General features: G+C 42.0%; 1 protein-coding gene across 1 annotated transcript in view; it reads right to left on the bottom strand.

Annotated features, from left to right (window-relative positions):
• ARSH (arylsulfatase family member H) overlaps positions 1-4320 on the bottom strand; it is a 28686-nt gene extending 24366 nt beyond the window's left edge. The window contains exons 1-2 of the mRNA XM_010383498.2: positions 4229-4320; positions 305-426 (exon numbers count right to left, since the gene is read on the bottom strand). Coding sequence (XP_010381800.1) covers positions 305-426; positions 4229-4320 — 214 coding nt within the window. The remainder of the gene's footprint in view (positions 1-304; positions 427-4228) is intronic.
• Positions 4321-17249: the final 12929 nt, after the last annotated feature.

The raw sequence follows: 17249 nt of genomic DNA, 5'->3' as shown, positions 1-17249 counted from the left end.
AACATCAGGGGCCTCTTGAGATATCTTAGCACAAGTACCTGAAAATGGGAGTGTTGTCCGTAAGTTGGCAAATTGCCCCCAACAGGCCTAAACCCTGTCACTATATGCACAGAGATGGGCAGGTGCAGTGGTACCTGGTGAGAGGCACACATGTTTAAGCTGTCCAGGGATAACAATCCCCTTTGATTTTAGATCCCCAATGCTCTGAGTGACCTTTTGAGAATGCTTATAAAGATTTGCAAAAACTAATCATTAGAATGCATTCTGGTGAGACTGAAATGTTGCTGCCTTTTCATTGCCTCACCTGATCTGATGGGGTACCGGCCGGTCAGGAAGGCAGCCCGACTTGGGGTGCACATGGAAGCAGCTGCAAGATGCTGGGTGAGCCTCACTCCCTCACTTGCCAGGCGGTCAATATTAGGTGTGCTGCAGACCAAAGAAGAATTCGGCAGGTGAGTTTCTAAAAATTCTCAATACAATGATCAAGGATCAAAGCTATTCTAGTTGACTCTATTTCTGGTAAACCTAAAATCCATTTTTTTAAACTTTAATCTGTCTACTTCCTTAGATGCATTGATGGTTAAAAGCAAAGTGAAATGTAAGTTTAAAATATATCTTTAGTCAAAACTATTACAAATGAATACAGGTCACTTGGTATACAGTTTTATGAGTCTGAGAAAAAAATGTATTTCAATGAAAAAATTAGCCAATTTCTTCTTATCAAGGACCTAAAATTAATGGGTAATTTAGATTAAATAAATTTTTAATGTGTTTCATATTTTTTTAAGAGACAGTCTCTTGCTCTGTTGCACATGGTGGAGTGTAATGGTGCAGTTATAGCTCACTGCAACCTTGAATTCCCTGGGCTCAAGTGATCCTCCCACCTCAGCCTCTCAAGTAGCTAGGTCCACTGGTGTGCACCACCATGCCCTACCACTTTATTTAAATTTTTATTTAATTTAATTTTTTTTTTTTTTTTTTGGAGACAGGGCCTCACTCTGCTACCCATGCTGGAGTACAGTGGCACGATCCCGGTTCATTGCAATCTCTGCCTCCCAAGTTCAAGTGATCCTCCTGCCTCAGCCTCCCGACTAGCTGGGATTACAGGCGTGAACCACCACGCCCAGTGGTGTATTTTTAGTAGAGATGAGGTGTTACCATGTTGGCAAAGCTAGTCTTGAACTCCTGACCTCAAGTGATCCGCTTTCGCCAGCCTTCTAAACTGCTGGGATTGCAGGTGTGAGCCACCACACCCGGCCTTAAAATTTTATGCAGAGATACAGGTCTTGCTATTTTGCCCAGGCTGGTCTCAAACTCCTGGCCTCAAATGATCCTCCCACTTCAGCCTCCCATTAATATATATCTTATGGTAAAATTGACCTATTTTATAACCAAATTGTGACATTTTGGAGTTTAATTTATTTCCCATTTTGTCTAATATGTTGCAAAGTTTTGTAAAACTTACAGAATTCTACAGGTTGAAAAAAAGATGTGCCTGTTCTCCTAAAAGCTAAACCATACCCAATCTTGATCCCATGTGTACAACATTTTTTTTTCCATAATCTCACAGAAAGATTATAATGAAGGCTGAGCGTGATGGCTCATGCCTGTAACCCCAGCACTTTGGAAGGCCAAGAGGGGCTGAACACTTGAACTCAGACCACAGTGGGCAATATGCCAAAACCCCAACTCTACAAAAAACAAAAAAAATTAGGCGGGTATGGGGGCTCATGCCTGTAGTCCCAGCTGCTCAGGAGGCTGAGGAGGGAGGATCACTTGAGCCTGGGAGGTCAAAGCTGCAGTGAGCCAAGATCATGCCACTGCACTCCAGTCTGGATGACAGAGTGAGATCCTGTCTTAAAAAAAAAAGAAAAGAAAAGAAAAGAAAAGAAAGAGATAAAGAGGAAAGAAAGAAAAAGAAAAAGGAAAGGAAAGGAAGAAAGAGAGAAAGAGAGAGAAAGAGAGAAAGAGAAAGAAAGAAAGAAAAGAAAGAAAAGAAAGAAAGAAAGAAAGAAAGAAAGAAAGAAAGAAAGAAAGAAAGAAAGAAAGAAAGAAAGAAAGAAAGGAAGAAAGGAAGAAAGGAAGAAAGGAAGAAAGGAAGAAAGGAAGAAAGGAAGAAAGGAAGAAAGGAAGAAAGGAAGAAAGGAAGAAAGGAAGAAAGGAAGACCAATGCCTTTCAATCAACAAATATATGTTTAAAATATAGGACTAGACTGTGATCTGCATTCCAAGAAGAAACAATGTTATTTAAATCCACACTAAAAGATGCTATGTGTTTTCACAAGTGCCAGATTGGTCTATCAATAGAGAGTAGAAAAATAAAGAGCCCCGGGGACCAGACACTTTAGAAATAATTCAAGCAAGATATTTTTAAAGCTGTAGACTAATGTGGTGTATCTATATAGTGAAAAATTATTCAGCCATGGAAAGGAATGAAGTACTGACACATGCTACAATATGAATGAACCTTGAAAACATTACGCTCAGTGAAAGAAGCCAGTCAGTAAACACCACATACCATATGTTTTGAGCAAAATTGTGTTCCTCCCAAATTCCTATGCTGAAGTCCTAACCCCAGGACCTCAGAATGCAACTGTATTTGAAGATGGAGTCTTTAAAGAGGTGATCAAGGTAGCATGAGGTCATTAAAGTAGACCCTCATCCAATAGGATTGAAGTCCTTATAAGAAGAGGCGATGAGGACACAGACACACACAGAGGGATGACCCTGTGAGGACACAGGGAGAAAACCGTGTCTACAAGCCAAGGAGAGAGGCTTCAGGAGGAACCAGCCCTGCCTACACCTTGATCTCAGACTTCCAGCCTCCAAGAATGTGGGAGAATCAATGTCTGTTGTTTTAAGCCACTCCACTGTATGGTATTCTTTTATTTAGATGGAGTTTCACTCTGTTGCCCAGGCTGGAGTGCAGTGGCGCCATCTCAGCTCACTGCAAGCTCTGCCTCCTGGGTTCACGCCATTCTCCTGCCTCAGCTCCCTGAGTACAGGTGCTGGGACAGCTCCCTGGGACTACAGGTGCCCGCCACCATGCCCAGCTAATTTTTTGTATTTTTTTAGTAGAAACAGGGTTTCACCGTGTTAGCCAGGATGGTCTCTATCTCCCGACCTCATGATCCACCTACCTCAGCCTCCCAAAGTGCTGGGATTACAGGTGTGAGCCACCACGCCCAGCCTATGGTATTCTTTTATAGCAGCCTGAAATAGACTAAGACATCTCATAATAAGAGGAGATGAGAACACAGACCCACACAGAGGGACGATCCTGTAAGGACACGGGGAGAAGATGGTATCTACAAGGACAGGAGAGAGGCCTCAGGAGGAACCAGCCCTACCCACACCTTGATCTTGAACTTCCAGCCTTCAGGACTGTGAGAGAATAAGCTGATGTTATCTAAGCCAACCAGTCTGTGGACCTTTGTCATGGCAGCCTGAGAAAATACATACTTTATATGATTATTTGTATATGAAACTCCAAGAAGAGACTCATCCATAGAGACAGAGGGTGCATTTGTGGTTACCAGGGCATGGGGATAGGATGGTAATGGGGGTCTTCTTTGGGGGATGAAAAATTCTGCACCTACACAGAGGTGATGGTTGTCCAACACTGTGAATGTACTAAATGCCACAGAATTGTTCACTTTAAAATGGTTAAAAGGTGATTTCTTTTTAAACAGAGTCTCCCTCTGTCACCCAGGCTGGAGTGCAGGGGTGGGATCATAGCTCACTGCAGCCTTAATCTCCCCGGCTCAAGCAATCCTCCTGCTCCAGCCTCCTGAGTGGCTGAGACCACAGACACACGCCACCATGTCCCAGTAGATTTAAAAAAAATTTTTTTTGTAGAGACAGTGTCTCCCTATGTTGCCCAGGCTGATCACAAACTCCTGGGCTCAAGCAATCCCCCCACCTTGGCCTTCCAAAGTGCTGGGATTACAGGCTTGAGCCACCATGCCTGACCATAAAAGGCCAATTTTTAAACGTAAATTTTGCACAATAATGAAAACGCCACCACCAACAGCTAGAAACTAAGGGAACTGGGATGTTAAGCGGTCTCCTGACATTTTGCAGTTTTCCCCGGGGACCTCTGCTATTTCTGCCAATAACATCAGACAATGACTTCTCTCCAGAAACCCTCCTCTACAACAGCAAAGACGTGACCACTGTGGCATGAGAGACTCCCACATACAGGGAGGGGGTCAGAGTCCAACTTTACCTCACCGAGTTATTACCGTAGCAGCACAAATCCCCCACTCCAAGGTCATCTGCCATCAGCAGGACGATATTGGGTCTGGCGTTTCTTGTCATAAATGTGCCATCAACACCGCAAAACAAATAGCACAGGGACACTGACAGCCAGCAGCTCCTGAAAGTATTTTTAGAATAAGCAAACAAACAAGCAAACAAAAAACCAGGCACTATCAATTAACATTTGCATTTTAGATAACTTAAAATATGAAATAGTGATATTCGTTATCAGGTCTCACTGTGCAATGTACCTGTGTTGGCTTACTCAGAAACTAGATTCAACAACAACAACAAGAAAAACTACTGTTCTACACCAGAGGTCCCCAGTCCCCTGGCCATGGACCAGTACTGGTCCATAGCCTGTTCGGAACCAGGCCACACAGCAGGAGGTGAGTGGCGGGCAAATGCGTGAAGCTTCATCTGTATTGACAGCCACTCCTCATTGCTTGCATCGCTGCCTGAGCTCCACCTCCTGTCAGATCAGCAGCAGCATTAGATTCTCATAGGAGCGAGAACTCTATTGTGAACTGTGCATGCAAGGGATCTAGGTCGCGTGCGCTTTATGAGAATCTAATGCCTGATGATCTGTCTCTGTCTTCCACCATCCCCAGATGGGATCATCTAGTCACAGGAAAACAAGCTCAGGGCACCCACTGATCATACACTACTACGAGTTGTAGAATTATTTCATCATATATTATCATGTAATAATAATAAAAATAAAGTGCACAATAAATGTAATGTGCTTGAATCATCCTGAAACCATCCCGCACCCCCTTCCTGTCTGTAGAAAAACTGTCTTCCACAAAACCAGTCCCTGGTGCCAAAAATGTTGGAGACCATTGTTTTATATGAATATGGTATCAGATTTTACCAATTCATTTTGCAAGCATGATGAGGTTTAACTCTTATAACGTATTTTGATATTGTTTTAGTGATATCAGAGGCTTAAAATTTATAACAGTGGTTACAGTTGAGGGTAAGGTCTAAAAATTTAATTTTGCTCAGTGCTGTGGCTCATGCCTGTAATCCCAGCACTTTGGAAGGCCAATGCAGGTGGATCGTTTGAGCCCAGAAGTTTGAGACTGGCCTGGGCAGCATGGTGAAACCTCATCTCTACAAACAATACAAAAATAGCTGGGCATAGTGATGCATTCCTATAGTCCCAGCTACTCAGGAGGCTGAGATGGGAGGATTGCTTGAGCCCGAGAGGTCAGGATTGCAGTGAGCTATGATTGTGCCACTGCACTCCAGCTTAGACAACAGAGCAAGACTCTGTCTCAAAAAAACTTCTTTATTTTATCGCATAAAAATGTAACCAAGGCCAGGCACAGTGGCTCACGCCTGTAATCCCAGTGCTTTGGGAGGCCGAGGCAGGTGGGTCACCTGAGATCAGGAGTTTGAGAACAGCTTGACCAGCATGGTGAAACCCCATCTCTACTAAAAATACAAAATTAACCAGGCATGGTGGCACGCACCTGTGGTCCCAGCTACTTGGGAGGCTGAGGCAGGAGAATCACTTGAACCCAGGAGGCAGAGGTTGCAGTGAGCCGAGACTGCACCACTGCACTCCAGCCTGGGTAACAAGAGTGAGACTCCACCTCAAAAAAAAAAAAAAAAAAAAAAGTAAACAAAATGGAAAATCAGAGACTAAGAGCTAGCCAGTTTTGATTTTTCAAGTGTTCAGTTGTACTTTCTAATACATTTTATAACCTCCAAGTTTTTCTCTAAGCCACATGGAGCAGGGTGGGGGCAATGACAACAGAAGCTCTAGTAACTTATTAGATCTGAGCCCAGAACTAGATGCTGAAACACTGATACTTTGGGATGGAACACATGTGTGTATACAAAGTGTTTTCTCCTTTTGTTCATCAAGAACATATGTCCACAGAAGAAATCAGGTGGAAAAAATTCCACTTCAAAAAAAATCTAGAAATTATTTAAAATCTATGAAAGAAAATTTAACATTCTTAAGATTCTGCTAAATTTTTAAAAATTTGTCAATTAGTTCAATGAAAGGAAGATTTTACTAGGTCTTATTTTATTTTTTAATGGGTCAATGTTGGAATAGATCTACTAAATTTTATTTATTTATTTATGTATTTTTTGAGACTGAGTCTCGCTCTGTCACCTGGGCTGGAGTGCAGTGGTGCAATCTCAGCTCACCGCACCCTCCACCTCCCAGGTTCAAGCAATCCTCCCACCTCAGCCTCCTGAGTAGGTGGGACTACAGGTGTGCACCACCATGCCTGGCTAATTTTTGTATTTTTAGTAGAGATGGGGTTTGCCATGTTGGCCAAGCTGGTCTCAAACTCCTGACATCAGGTGACCCACCTGCCTCGGCCTCCCAAAGTGCTGGGATTACAGGTGTGAGCCGCCGCACCCGGCCTAAATTTTAGATTGTAAAAGAACCCTCTTGTAACAGCTGAATTGTACAATATCCTGAAATATCCACAACAGTCATTGATGAAAAAATGATCACTATGAATTGAAGACCAATATCCCCTCAGTCAGGTTCCACAACTCCAAATTCCATTCAATCAATTCCAAGTCCTCCTAATTCAACTTCAAATATTGTATCATAAATCCTTTTATATCCATCCATCTTCCCTTCTATTCCATGTTTACAGTTTTATTTTTAAAACTTTTTTAATTGAGATGGGGGGGTCTCACTATGTTGGCCAGGTTGGTCTTAAACTCCTGAGCTCAAGCAATTCTCCCACCTCAGCCTCCCAAAGCACTGGGATTACAGGTGTGAGGCACAGCATCTGATCTATTTCTTTTTTAAATATTAATAGTAGTAATTTTATTAAATCTGGAGCTCATTTTTTTTAATAGACTTATTTTTTAGAGCAGTTTTAGGTTCACATAAAAAAATTGAGCATAGGTATGGAGAGTTCCCACACACCCCCTGCGCCTACATATGTAATAGCTTCCTCCATTATCAATACCCAGAAACAAGATGGTATATTATCTGATACAATCAATGAACCTACACTGAGAAATCATTATCTCCCAAAGTCCATAGTTTAATTTAAGGGTCACTCTTGGTGTTGTACATTCTGTGATTTTGCACAAAAAGTCCCAGCCTACTATTAAGAGGGTTTAAGGATGAGGACAGGGAGATGATACACTGAAATAAATCTTGGCTAAGAAGTTTTCAGGATTGAAGACAGACATAAGTTTTCAGACTGAACCCAGTTAAAAAAATAAAAAATCTCCAGTTAGACCTGGCTCAGTAAAGGGCAATGATGGAGACAGAGACACTTGGTTTAAACACAACCACAGATAACCTAAAATGGGAGGATAACTGGAATGTCAAGTGACTTCCCAACAACCACAGTGGATGCCTGATGACCAGGGACCACTGCTTCCAGAGTGCTGAGACAAAAGTCACTCTGAACTCAGAGTTCCAAACCGTTCTAATACATCATTGAAGAATGAGTAGGGATTACGGGCATGTGGGATGTACATGAACCCAAAAACTCTTGATGAAGAAACTACTAAGGGATATTTTCAGCAAAAGGCAAACTTATCTTAGAAAGAAAGAGTAGACAGGCCAAGTGCAGTGGCTCATGCCTGTAATCCCAACATTTTGGGAGGCCGAGGCAGGTAGATCACTTGAGGTTGGGTGTTTGAGACCAGCCTGGCCAACATAGTGAAAGCCCGTGTCTACTAAAAATACAAACATTAGCCAGGCATGGTGGCACATGCCTGTAATCCCAGCTACGAGAGAGGCTGAAGCAAGAGAATCGCTTGAACCTGGGAGGCGGAGGTTGCAGTGAACTGAGATCACACCACTGTACTCCAGCCTGGGTGACAGAGCAAGACTCCATCTCAAAAATAAATAAATAAAAATAAAAATAAAAGGGTAGACATAAGAAAAGATGTTGAAAAGAGATAAAACATGTTGATAACATTAAATACGTATTGACAGAAAGTATTATTAATTATTGTTATTTTGGAAAGGAGTAAATAATTCATTAAGCAATAATTACATGGAAGAAGAGGGGATAGGACTATGGTGTCTTTCCTTTCTTCAAAAGGAAGCTGGAAATAGAGATTAACCATCATATTTTGGTAAGTTAATAATGATGTTAATATGATGAAGGGAAACATGAGGTATAGTTTCCAGGCCACTTGAGGGGAGAAGGATGGGCCAGTGTATTAGTCTGCTCTCACGCTGCTAATAAAGACATACTTGAGACTGGGGGTAAATTATAAAGGAAAGAGGTTTAATGGACTCACAGTTCCATATGGCTGGGGAGGCCTCACAATCATGGTGGAAGGCAAAGGAGAAGCAAAGGCACGTCTTACATGGAGGCAGACAAGAGAGCTTGTGTAGGAGAACTCCTATTTATCAAACTATCAGATCTCATGAGACTCATTCACTATCATGAGAACAGTGTGGGGGAAAGCACTGCCATGATTCAATCATCTCCACTGGGCTCCACCCTTGACACGTGGGGATTATTACAATTCAAGCTGAGATTTGGGTGGGGTCACAGCCAAACCATATCAGCCAGGAAATAGAGAAACCTTAATGCAGCCCGTAAAAAGCAAGAGGGGAAAAAAGGAAACCACAGGAGAATCTTGAAAATATAAAATGGCATGTAAGATGACAGAAATAAGATCAACTATCTTAATATTTATAACAAATGTGGGTGGGTTCACCTGCCTATTAAAGAATCCCATACTAATTTTTAAAAATCTGTCCTATGTTTTTCTTAAAGGACACACCTAAAACCTAATGACAAATAAAACTTGAAACTAAAAAGATGTGAACATCTACGTAGGCCAGCCAAGTAGTAATCAAAAGAAACTTGTTGCAGCAATAATAACATCAGCCAGAAGTAAATTACAATTGAAAAATCATTAATATAGAATGGCAAGGCTATTATAGAATAATAAAAATATAAATCCACAAAGATGATATGAACATCATAAACCAGTGTGAATTTAGTTATGGCTTCAAAATACAGAAAGTAGGCTGGGCATAGCAGCTCATGCCTCTAATTATAGCACTTAGGGAGGCCAAGATGGGAGAATCCCTTGATTCCAGGAGTTTGAGACCAGCCTGGGCAACATAGTGAGACCCCCATCTCTATAAAAAAGAAAAAAACTAAATAAATAAATAAAAGACAAAATATAAAAAGCATAGCTTGAATAAAATACGAGGAATAATTGATAATCCACCATCATAAAGGACATTTTAAGCACATATTTAACCCAAGCCCTCCAGGATAGAGAAAACCTTGACAAAGAATCCTTCTCTCTAGAAATGGAGAGTGATGAATGCTCGTGAATTTGCCAGCTCACCAGTCATACAGCAATTGTTTCATGGCTTCTTCTTAGATTATCTAAGGAAGAGAAAAATAAAATAAGAGCATCTGCAAAGCAAATGTTTTCCTCATAGCTAGGCAGAAAATGAATGATCCAAAGACTTAACTAGACTGTTTTGTGGTGGGTGACCCAGTAAATCCAGTACATTCTTTTTTTTTTTTTTTTGAGACAGAGTCTTGTTCTATCACCCAGGGTGTAGTGCAGTGACTCGACTCACTGCAACCTCCGCCTCCCAGATTCAAGTTATTCTCATGCTTCAGCCACCCAAATAGCTGGGACTACAGGTGTGCACCACCATGCCCGGCTAATTTTTTGTATTTGTAGTAGAGATAGGGTTTCACCATGTTGGCCAAGCTGGTCTTGAACCCCTGACCTCAAGTGATCCACACACCTCGGCCTCTCAAAGTACTATGATTACAGATGTGAGCCACCGTGCCTAGCCAGCCCAGTACATTCTTTAAACCTATTTGCAAATAAGTGATATTTGCTCACAAATAATAAGGCAACACTCTATGCATGGTCTATGCAGCTCAGGATAATTCTAATGGCAGAGTTACAAGAAATTATGTTGGTATAGCAACAAAAACCTACTATTCTGGTGTCAGTAAAATAAATCAGTAATCGATGAATATGCGTATATTCAATAACTGCTTGGTATCAGGTCTAATTTATGTGTGGTACTGTTCTGGAAAGCACTTTGTTTTTATACATAGTGGATAAACTGTGGTGTCTACCTTAAAATGCACAACAAGAAACACCATAGACCTGTGATAGTCGTGGCGGCCAAACTTGCTTGGTGGAGGAAGACATGTTTAGCAGCTGTCATTAAGATCTTTTTACAAGAATGCAACAAGTGGTACAATCTGATGTTTCCCTGCCTAGAATCCTCAAGTGATTCCAAGTTGGTGAGGCTTTATAGGCTGAGGAACTGCCCCACAAGACAAATAATATGTAATAAAAATTAATAGCACCGCCATACTGTTAGCAGAGCTCTATAATTCCCCAGGCATTTCCACACACTTGTTACCCTTTGATCCTCAAAATATCTCACCCCGCTTGCCTCAAAAGGTTAATGATGACTCTTCCGTTTTGGTCATAGAATACCATAGGAATTGGGTATCATAGAGCTTAAAAGACTTGCACAAGGCTGGTAAATTGAAGAGCTGGGATTCAAAATGAGGACCGATTCTCAGGAGTGTGTGTGTGTGAGAGAGTGTGCGCGTGTGAGAGAGTGTGCGTGTGAGAGAGTGTGCGTGTGTGAGAGTGTGCGTGTGTGAGAGAGTGTGCGCGTGTGAGAGTGTGTGTGAGAGTGTGTGTGTGAGTGTGTGTGAGTGTGCATGTGTGAGAGTGTATGTGTGTGTGTGAGTGTGTGTGTGAGAGAGTGTGTGTGTGAGAGAGTGTGTGTGTGAGAGAGTGTGTGTGAGAGAGTGTGTGTGTGTGTGAGTGTGTGTGTGTGAGTGTGTGTGTGAGAGAGTGTGTGTGAGAGAGTGTGTGTGTGTGAGAGAGTGTGTGTGAGAGAGTGTGTGTGAGAGAGTGTGGGTGAGTGTGCGTGTGTGTGAGAGAGTGTGCGTGTGTGAGAGAGTGTGCGTGTGTGAGAGCGTGCGTGTGTGTGAGAGTGTGCGTGTGTGAGAGAGTGTGTGTGTGTGTGAGAGTGTGCGTGTGTGAGAGAGTGTGTGAGAGAGTGTGTGAGAGAGTGTGTGTGTGAGTGTGCGTGTGTGAGAGTGTGTGTGTGTGAGTGTGTGTGTGTGAGAGAGTGCGTGTGTGAGTGTGTGTGTGAGTGTGTGTGTGAGAGTGTGCGTGTGTGAGTGTGTGTGTGTGTGAGAGTGTGCGTGTGTGAGCGTGCGTGTGTGTGAGAGTGTGTGTGTGTGAGTGTGTGTGTGTAAATTAGCCAATTCCCAAAGCCATCTTCTTAACTTCAACCCTCCAATATGGCTCTCAAATGTAATATCCTTAGAGACTAACTACCTTGGGACATTTGGTGAAGCCCACGTTCTAACCATTGAGTAGTGGTCCATTTTCTATACCCCACAACTTCCAATTAATACCTCTATATTAGACTTGCCCACAATGTGACATTTAAAAAGTATCACATTCTGGTTCTCATATCTGTAACTCCCCTGCCTAATATACTACATAGTATTCCCATAGAGTTCACACCGAGAAAATCCAGAGTTTCCCAATAGCTAGGTGAGACAGAGACAGAAACATGGATGAATTGAGAATACTGCCTTTTTATTAACCATATTTAGCCATTTCCACCCTCCTTTAATAAGTATCTCTCCAGGACAAGATTAGTAAGAATCACCATGAATGGTCCTAGCCACCTGTGCAATGTTCTCTCCAACTAGCAAGGAATAAAGGTTATTTTTATTTATTTATTTATTTATTCATTTAGAGACAGGGTCTCACTCTGTTGCCCAGGCTGGAGTGCAGTGGTGCAATCACAGCTCACCATAGCCATGATTGTATTGTTAGATTAAAATAGCAAAGACATGGAATCAACCCAAATGTCCATCAGTGATAGACTGGATTAAAAAAAGTGTACATATACCATGGAATACTATGCAGCCATAAAAAGGAAAGAGATCATGTCCTTTACAAGGACATGGATAGAGTTGGAAGCCATTATCTTCAGCAAACTAATGCAAGAACAGAAAACCAAACACCTCATGTTCTCACGTATCGGTGGGAGCTGAACAATGAGAACACATGGACACAGGGAGGGGAACATCACACACTGGGTCCTGTTGCAGGGTAAGAGCAGGGGGAGGGAGAGCATTAGGATAAATAGCTAATGTATGCTGGGCTTAATACCTAGGTGATGGGTTGACAGGTGCAGCAACCACCATGGCACACGTTTACCTATGTAACAAACCTGCACATCCTGCACATGTACCCCAGAACTGAAAATAAAAATTAAAAGTTAAAAAAAAAAAGAGAGATTATACATGCACACACACTTATTTATATATGTAAGAAATCTGAGATACATACATCTATATCTGGCCATTCTGTGTGTTTTGAAATAAATAAATATATATATATATATATCCGATTATATAATATACTCACACACGCACTCAGCCATAAAAAATAAATGAAATCAAGTCTTTAGCAGCAACATGGACGGAACTGGAGGGCATTATCTTAAGTGAAATAACTCAGACACAGAAAGTCAAATACTGCATGTTCACTTATAAGTGGGAGCTAAATACAGTGTCCACATGGACATAGAGAGTGGAATAATAGACACTGGAGACTTGGAAGGGTGGGAAGGTGAGGAGGAATGAGAAATTACTCAGTGAGTACAATATACACTGTTCGTGATGTATTCACTGAAAACCTGGTCTTCCCCACTGTGCAATCTATCCTTGCAACATAACTGCACTTGTAGCCCTTTACTTTATACTAAAAAATAAAATAAAGGGTCACTGAGCACTGTCTGCACATCATCAACTTGGTTGAGACTCTTAAGTGGGAAAAAAAACCGGAAGGAAACACTGTAGTGGGACAAGGGAGAAGAAGAAAGATCAAAGATCACAAAACCCAATTCTGGGCTCCATTTCAGAAGGGTGGACTTTGAGCATGGCCAGGCCAAAGTTACACCATGAGACAAAGATTGCAAGAGCGCAGTCATGCTTTAAAAGCAAGAACGATAAGGCTTTTTGTTGTTGTTGTTGTTGTTTTTAAAGTCATGCTCTAGAAAAGAAGGAAGACAGATGGGAACCCACAGTAGCTAGCAATGTCAATGCTGGAAGCATCAGAGGGTGCCAGAGAAACACCTATAAGACTGGAGTGAGATGTCACCAGCCAGGACACAGGGAATTTGATGATGGTTAATGATGGCCTGTTATGGAGTCACCACACAGTTGGGGTCAGTCAACAGCAATGAATGAGGGAAATTATTTGTGCACAAGTCCAGTGAATTAACAGATGACTCAGCAGCTGGGCATGGTGGCTCACACCTGTAATCACAGCACTTTGGGAGACCAAGGCAGGAGGACTGCTTGAGCCCACAAGTTCAAGACCAGCCTGGCCAACATGGTGAAACCCCGTCTCTACTAAAAAAAAACCAAAAAAAGATCTGGATGTGGTGGCCCATGCCTGTAATCCCAGCTACTCAGGAGGCTGAGGGAGGAGAATTGCTTGAGCCCACAAGGTGGAGGTTGCAGTAAGCCAATATCCTACCACTGCACTCCAGCCTGGGTGACAGAGTGAGATCCTGTGACAAAAAAGAAAGGCAGGAAGGAAGGAAGGAAGAAAGGAAAGAAGGAAAGAAGGAGGGAAGGAAGGAAGGAAGGAGACAGAAAGAGAAAGAAAGAAAGAAAGAAAGAAAGAAAGAAAGAAAGAAAGAAAGAAAGAAAGAAAGAAAGAAAGAAAGAAAGAAAGAAAGAAAGAAAGAAAGAAAGAAAGAAAGAGAGAAAGAGAGAGAGAAAGAAAGAAGAAAGAAAAAAAGAAAGAAAGAAAAGAAAGAAAGAAAGAAAGGAAGGAAGGAAGGAAGGAAGGAAGGAAGGAAGGAAGGAAGGAAGGAAGGAAGGAAGGGAAGGAAGGAAGAATCTTACCCTGAGTCATCTGTTTTTTGTTGTTGTTGTTGTGTTTTGTGTGTGCGTGTGTGTGTTTTTTTTTTTTCTTGAGACAGAGTCTGGCTCTGTCTCCCAAGCTGGAGTGCAGTGGACTGACTTTCTTTCTTTCTTTCTTTCTTTCTTTCTTTCTTTCTTTCTTTCTTTTTCTTCTTTCTTTCTTTCTTTCTTTCTTGTCTTTCTTTTCCTTTTCTCTCTCCTCTCTCTCTCCTCTCGCTCCCTTCCTTCCTGCCTTCCTGCCTTTCTTTTTTTTTCTTTTGTCACGGGGTCTCACTCTGTCACCCAGTCTGGAGTGAAGGGATGGGATCTTGGCTCACTGCAACCTCCACCTCTTGGGCTCAAGTCATCCTCCTGCCTCAGCTTCCCGAGTCGCTGGAACCACCGACACAAGCCACCACACTAGGCTAATTTTTGTATTTTTTGTAGAGATGGGGTCTTACCACGTAGCCCAGGCTGATCTAGAACTCCTGAACCCATGCCATCTGCCTGCCTTGGCCTCCCAAAGTGATAGGATTACACGTGTGAGCTACTGTGCCTGGCCAGGATAGGACTTTAAAGTAGCTATATTTAAATTCCTCTGATTAAATAAGGGAGTGGAATCTCTTATAGGCTGAACTGTGTCTGCCAAAAAGTCACATGTTGAAATCCTAGCTCCTAGTCCCCCGGGATGTGACTGTATTTAAAGACAGGGCCTGTAAAATGATAATTAAGGTAAAATGAGGTCACTAGGGCTGGCCCTAATCCAGTCTGACTGGTGTCCTCATAAAGGGAGAAGATGAGGACACAGACACACACAGCGACGGCCATGTGAGGACACAGGGAGAAGACGGCGTCTCCAAGCCAAGGAGAGAGGCCTCAGGAGGAACCAGCCCTGCCCATGCCTGGATCTCAGACTTCTGGTCTCTGGTACCAGGAGAGAATAACTGTCATTTTAAGTCACCCAGTTTGCAGTATTTTGTTACAGCAGCAGCAAGAAACTAATATAAATAACTGAAAACAGTTTTACAGACCATCAACAAAGCAAAAAGCAGTTACAGGGAAGGAAAAAATATCTGTAACATTTTCCTTTTTTTTTTTTTGAGACAGGGTCTTGCTCTGTCACCTAGGCTGGAGCACATTGAGCTGTAGGCTGAAGCAATTTTTCTGCCTTAGCCTCCTGAGTAGCTGGTACTAGAAGCGTGCACCATGCCTGGCAAATTTTTTACTATTTGTTGAGATAGGATCTCACTATGTTTTGCAGGTTGGTCTTAAACTCCTTAAGGCCTTAAGTGATCCTCCCACCTCGACCTTCTTAAACTGTGGCAGGCCAGGTCTCACTAACGCAGGCCTCCATAACATCTGTTTCAGCTCTGACCGAGTGGTGAAGTTAAATATTTAAAGCTGAGAGAGCCAGTGCCCTTATACAAAGGTCAGAATGTCATAAAAGCCCACCAAGAGTTTTGCCCAGGCCTTTCCTGGGCCTTGAAGCATGACAAGTTAACGAAGGCATTCTTAACAGGACCCGTTTAGGATTAAACAAGTTTTATTGGGGGTCTGAAGAAACTCCCCAGACCTCCACAAACAAGTTTATAGAGGGTCTCAAAGAACTCCTCAAACCTCCATGATTTAGCGAGAGACAAGATAAGGGTAATCACCCCAGCACCTGGACCCATTTAGATTAAATAAATTCACCGAGGCTCCAGAGGAAGGTGTTCAGGATTCAGACCTTAGTTATAGATTAGAAGAAGTCAGTCATTTACGTCTTTAGATGAATGCACACTTACCCACAGACACATTGCTTAGAAGGTATAGAAGCTCTAGAAAACTTTGTAACTTTGACTTGGTCTGGCAATAATTTCTAGGCCTTCTCCCTGTACCTGGTTACAGAAATAAAAATTCCCTTCTCTCCCAGTTCATCTGCATCTCGTTATTGGGCTGCAAGAAATAGCAGCCAAACCCTTGGTTTGGTCCAAGAACAGAAGCACTAGGATTACAGGCATGAGCCACTCCACCTGGCCATATTTTCTATAAATAAATTAGAAAAGAGACCCCAAAAATTACAAATTATCAATAGGCACATAAAATATTTTTAACTTTCCCACCAACTAGGAAAAGGAAATTTTAAGGATAGTGAGATAGAATGTCTATCAAAACACCAAAAACTTTTAAAATGTGGTAATATATGTTACAAGAAGAATTCACAGAACGTTACCTTCATAGTCCTGCTGAAAGTATTGGTGTTCCTCAGTTGCCACTAAATATCAAGATTTAAAAGTGAGCCTAAAGTTTAGCAAAGCACTTGTGCTTCTAGCCCCACACAGTCCAGGGAGCCAGGATGCAGGAAGGATGTTTAATCCAACATTGTCTTTAAGTAGAGTCACATTGAAACCAACTGAAATCTCCACTCTTTGAAGTAGATTGGCTAAATACATTGGTATATATTTTTACTATGAGATTCCATGCATCCGATCAAGAGTAAGACAGTTCTACATCTAGTAATAGCAGTAGATTCCCAAGATACATAGTACAGGATTTTGTTAATTTAAATAAGTTTTCTGAGATATACATTATGATACCTTTTATTTAACGCATGCACACATCGAGATTTCCCTTTTCGTGAATGTTTATAAAAGTGGGGCAGATATCTGGAAGGAAAAGACTCATAGGAATTGTGACCGCCAGGTAAAGTCAGGAGCCACAGTGGTGAAGACAGGTTTTGGCCAAGATGAACTTTATCTATAATAGTTGTTTAAAATTTAACTTAAAGAAAAAAAAAAACAGAGATGATGCCTATTTCACATTAATTCACTGTGTGACTTTTGGAAGTCTTCGTACTGAATCTGGAATGCTGTTTCCTTTAAAATAGGGAGACTGGGGCCACTGCGGCCAGGTGTGGTGGTTCACGCTTGTAATCCTAGCACTTAGAGAGGCCGAGGTGGGAGGGTCTCTTGAACTCAGGAGTTCAGGACCAGCCTGGGCAACTTAGTGAGACCTTGTCTCTATTTATTTTATTAAACTAAAAATAGGCCAGGCATGGTAGCTAACACCTATAATCCCAGCACTTTGGGAGGTCAAGGTGGGAGGATC

This window comes from Rhinopithecus roxellana, chromosome 7, assembly GCF_007565055.1.
Source record: "Rhinopithecus roxellana isolate Shanxi Qingling chromosome 7, ASM756505v1, whole genome shotgun sequence".
Lineage (NCBI taxonomy): Eukaryota > Metazoa > Chordata > Mammalia > Primates > Cercopithecidae > Rhinopithecus > Rhinopithecus roxellana.
The sequence above is the reverse complement of the archived record's forward strand: the minus strand, read 5'-3'. Positions and strand labels throughout refer to the sequence as shown.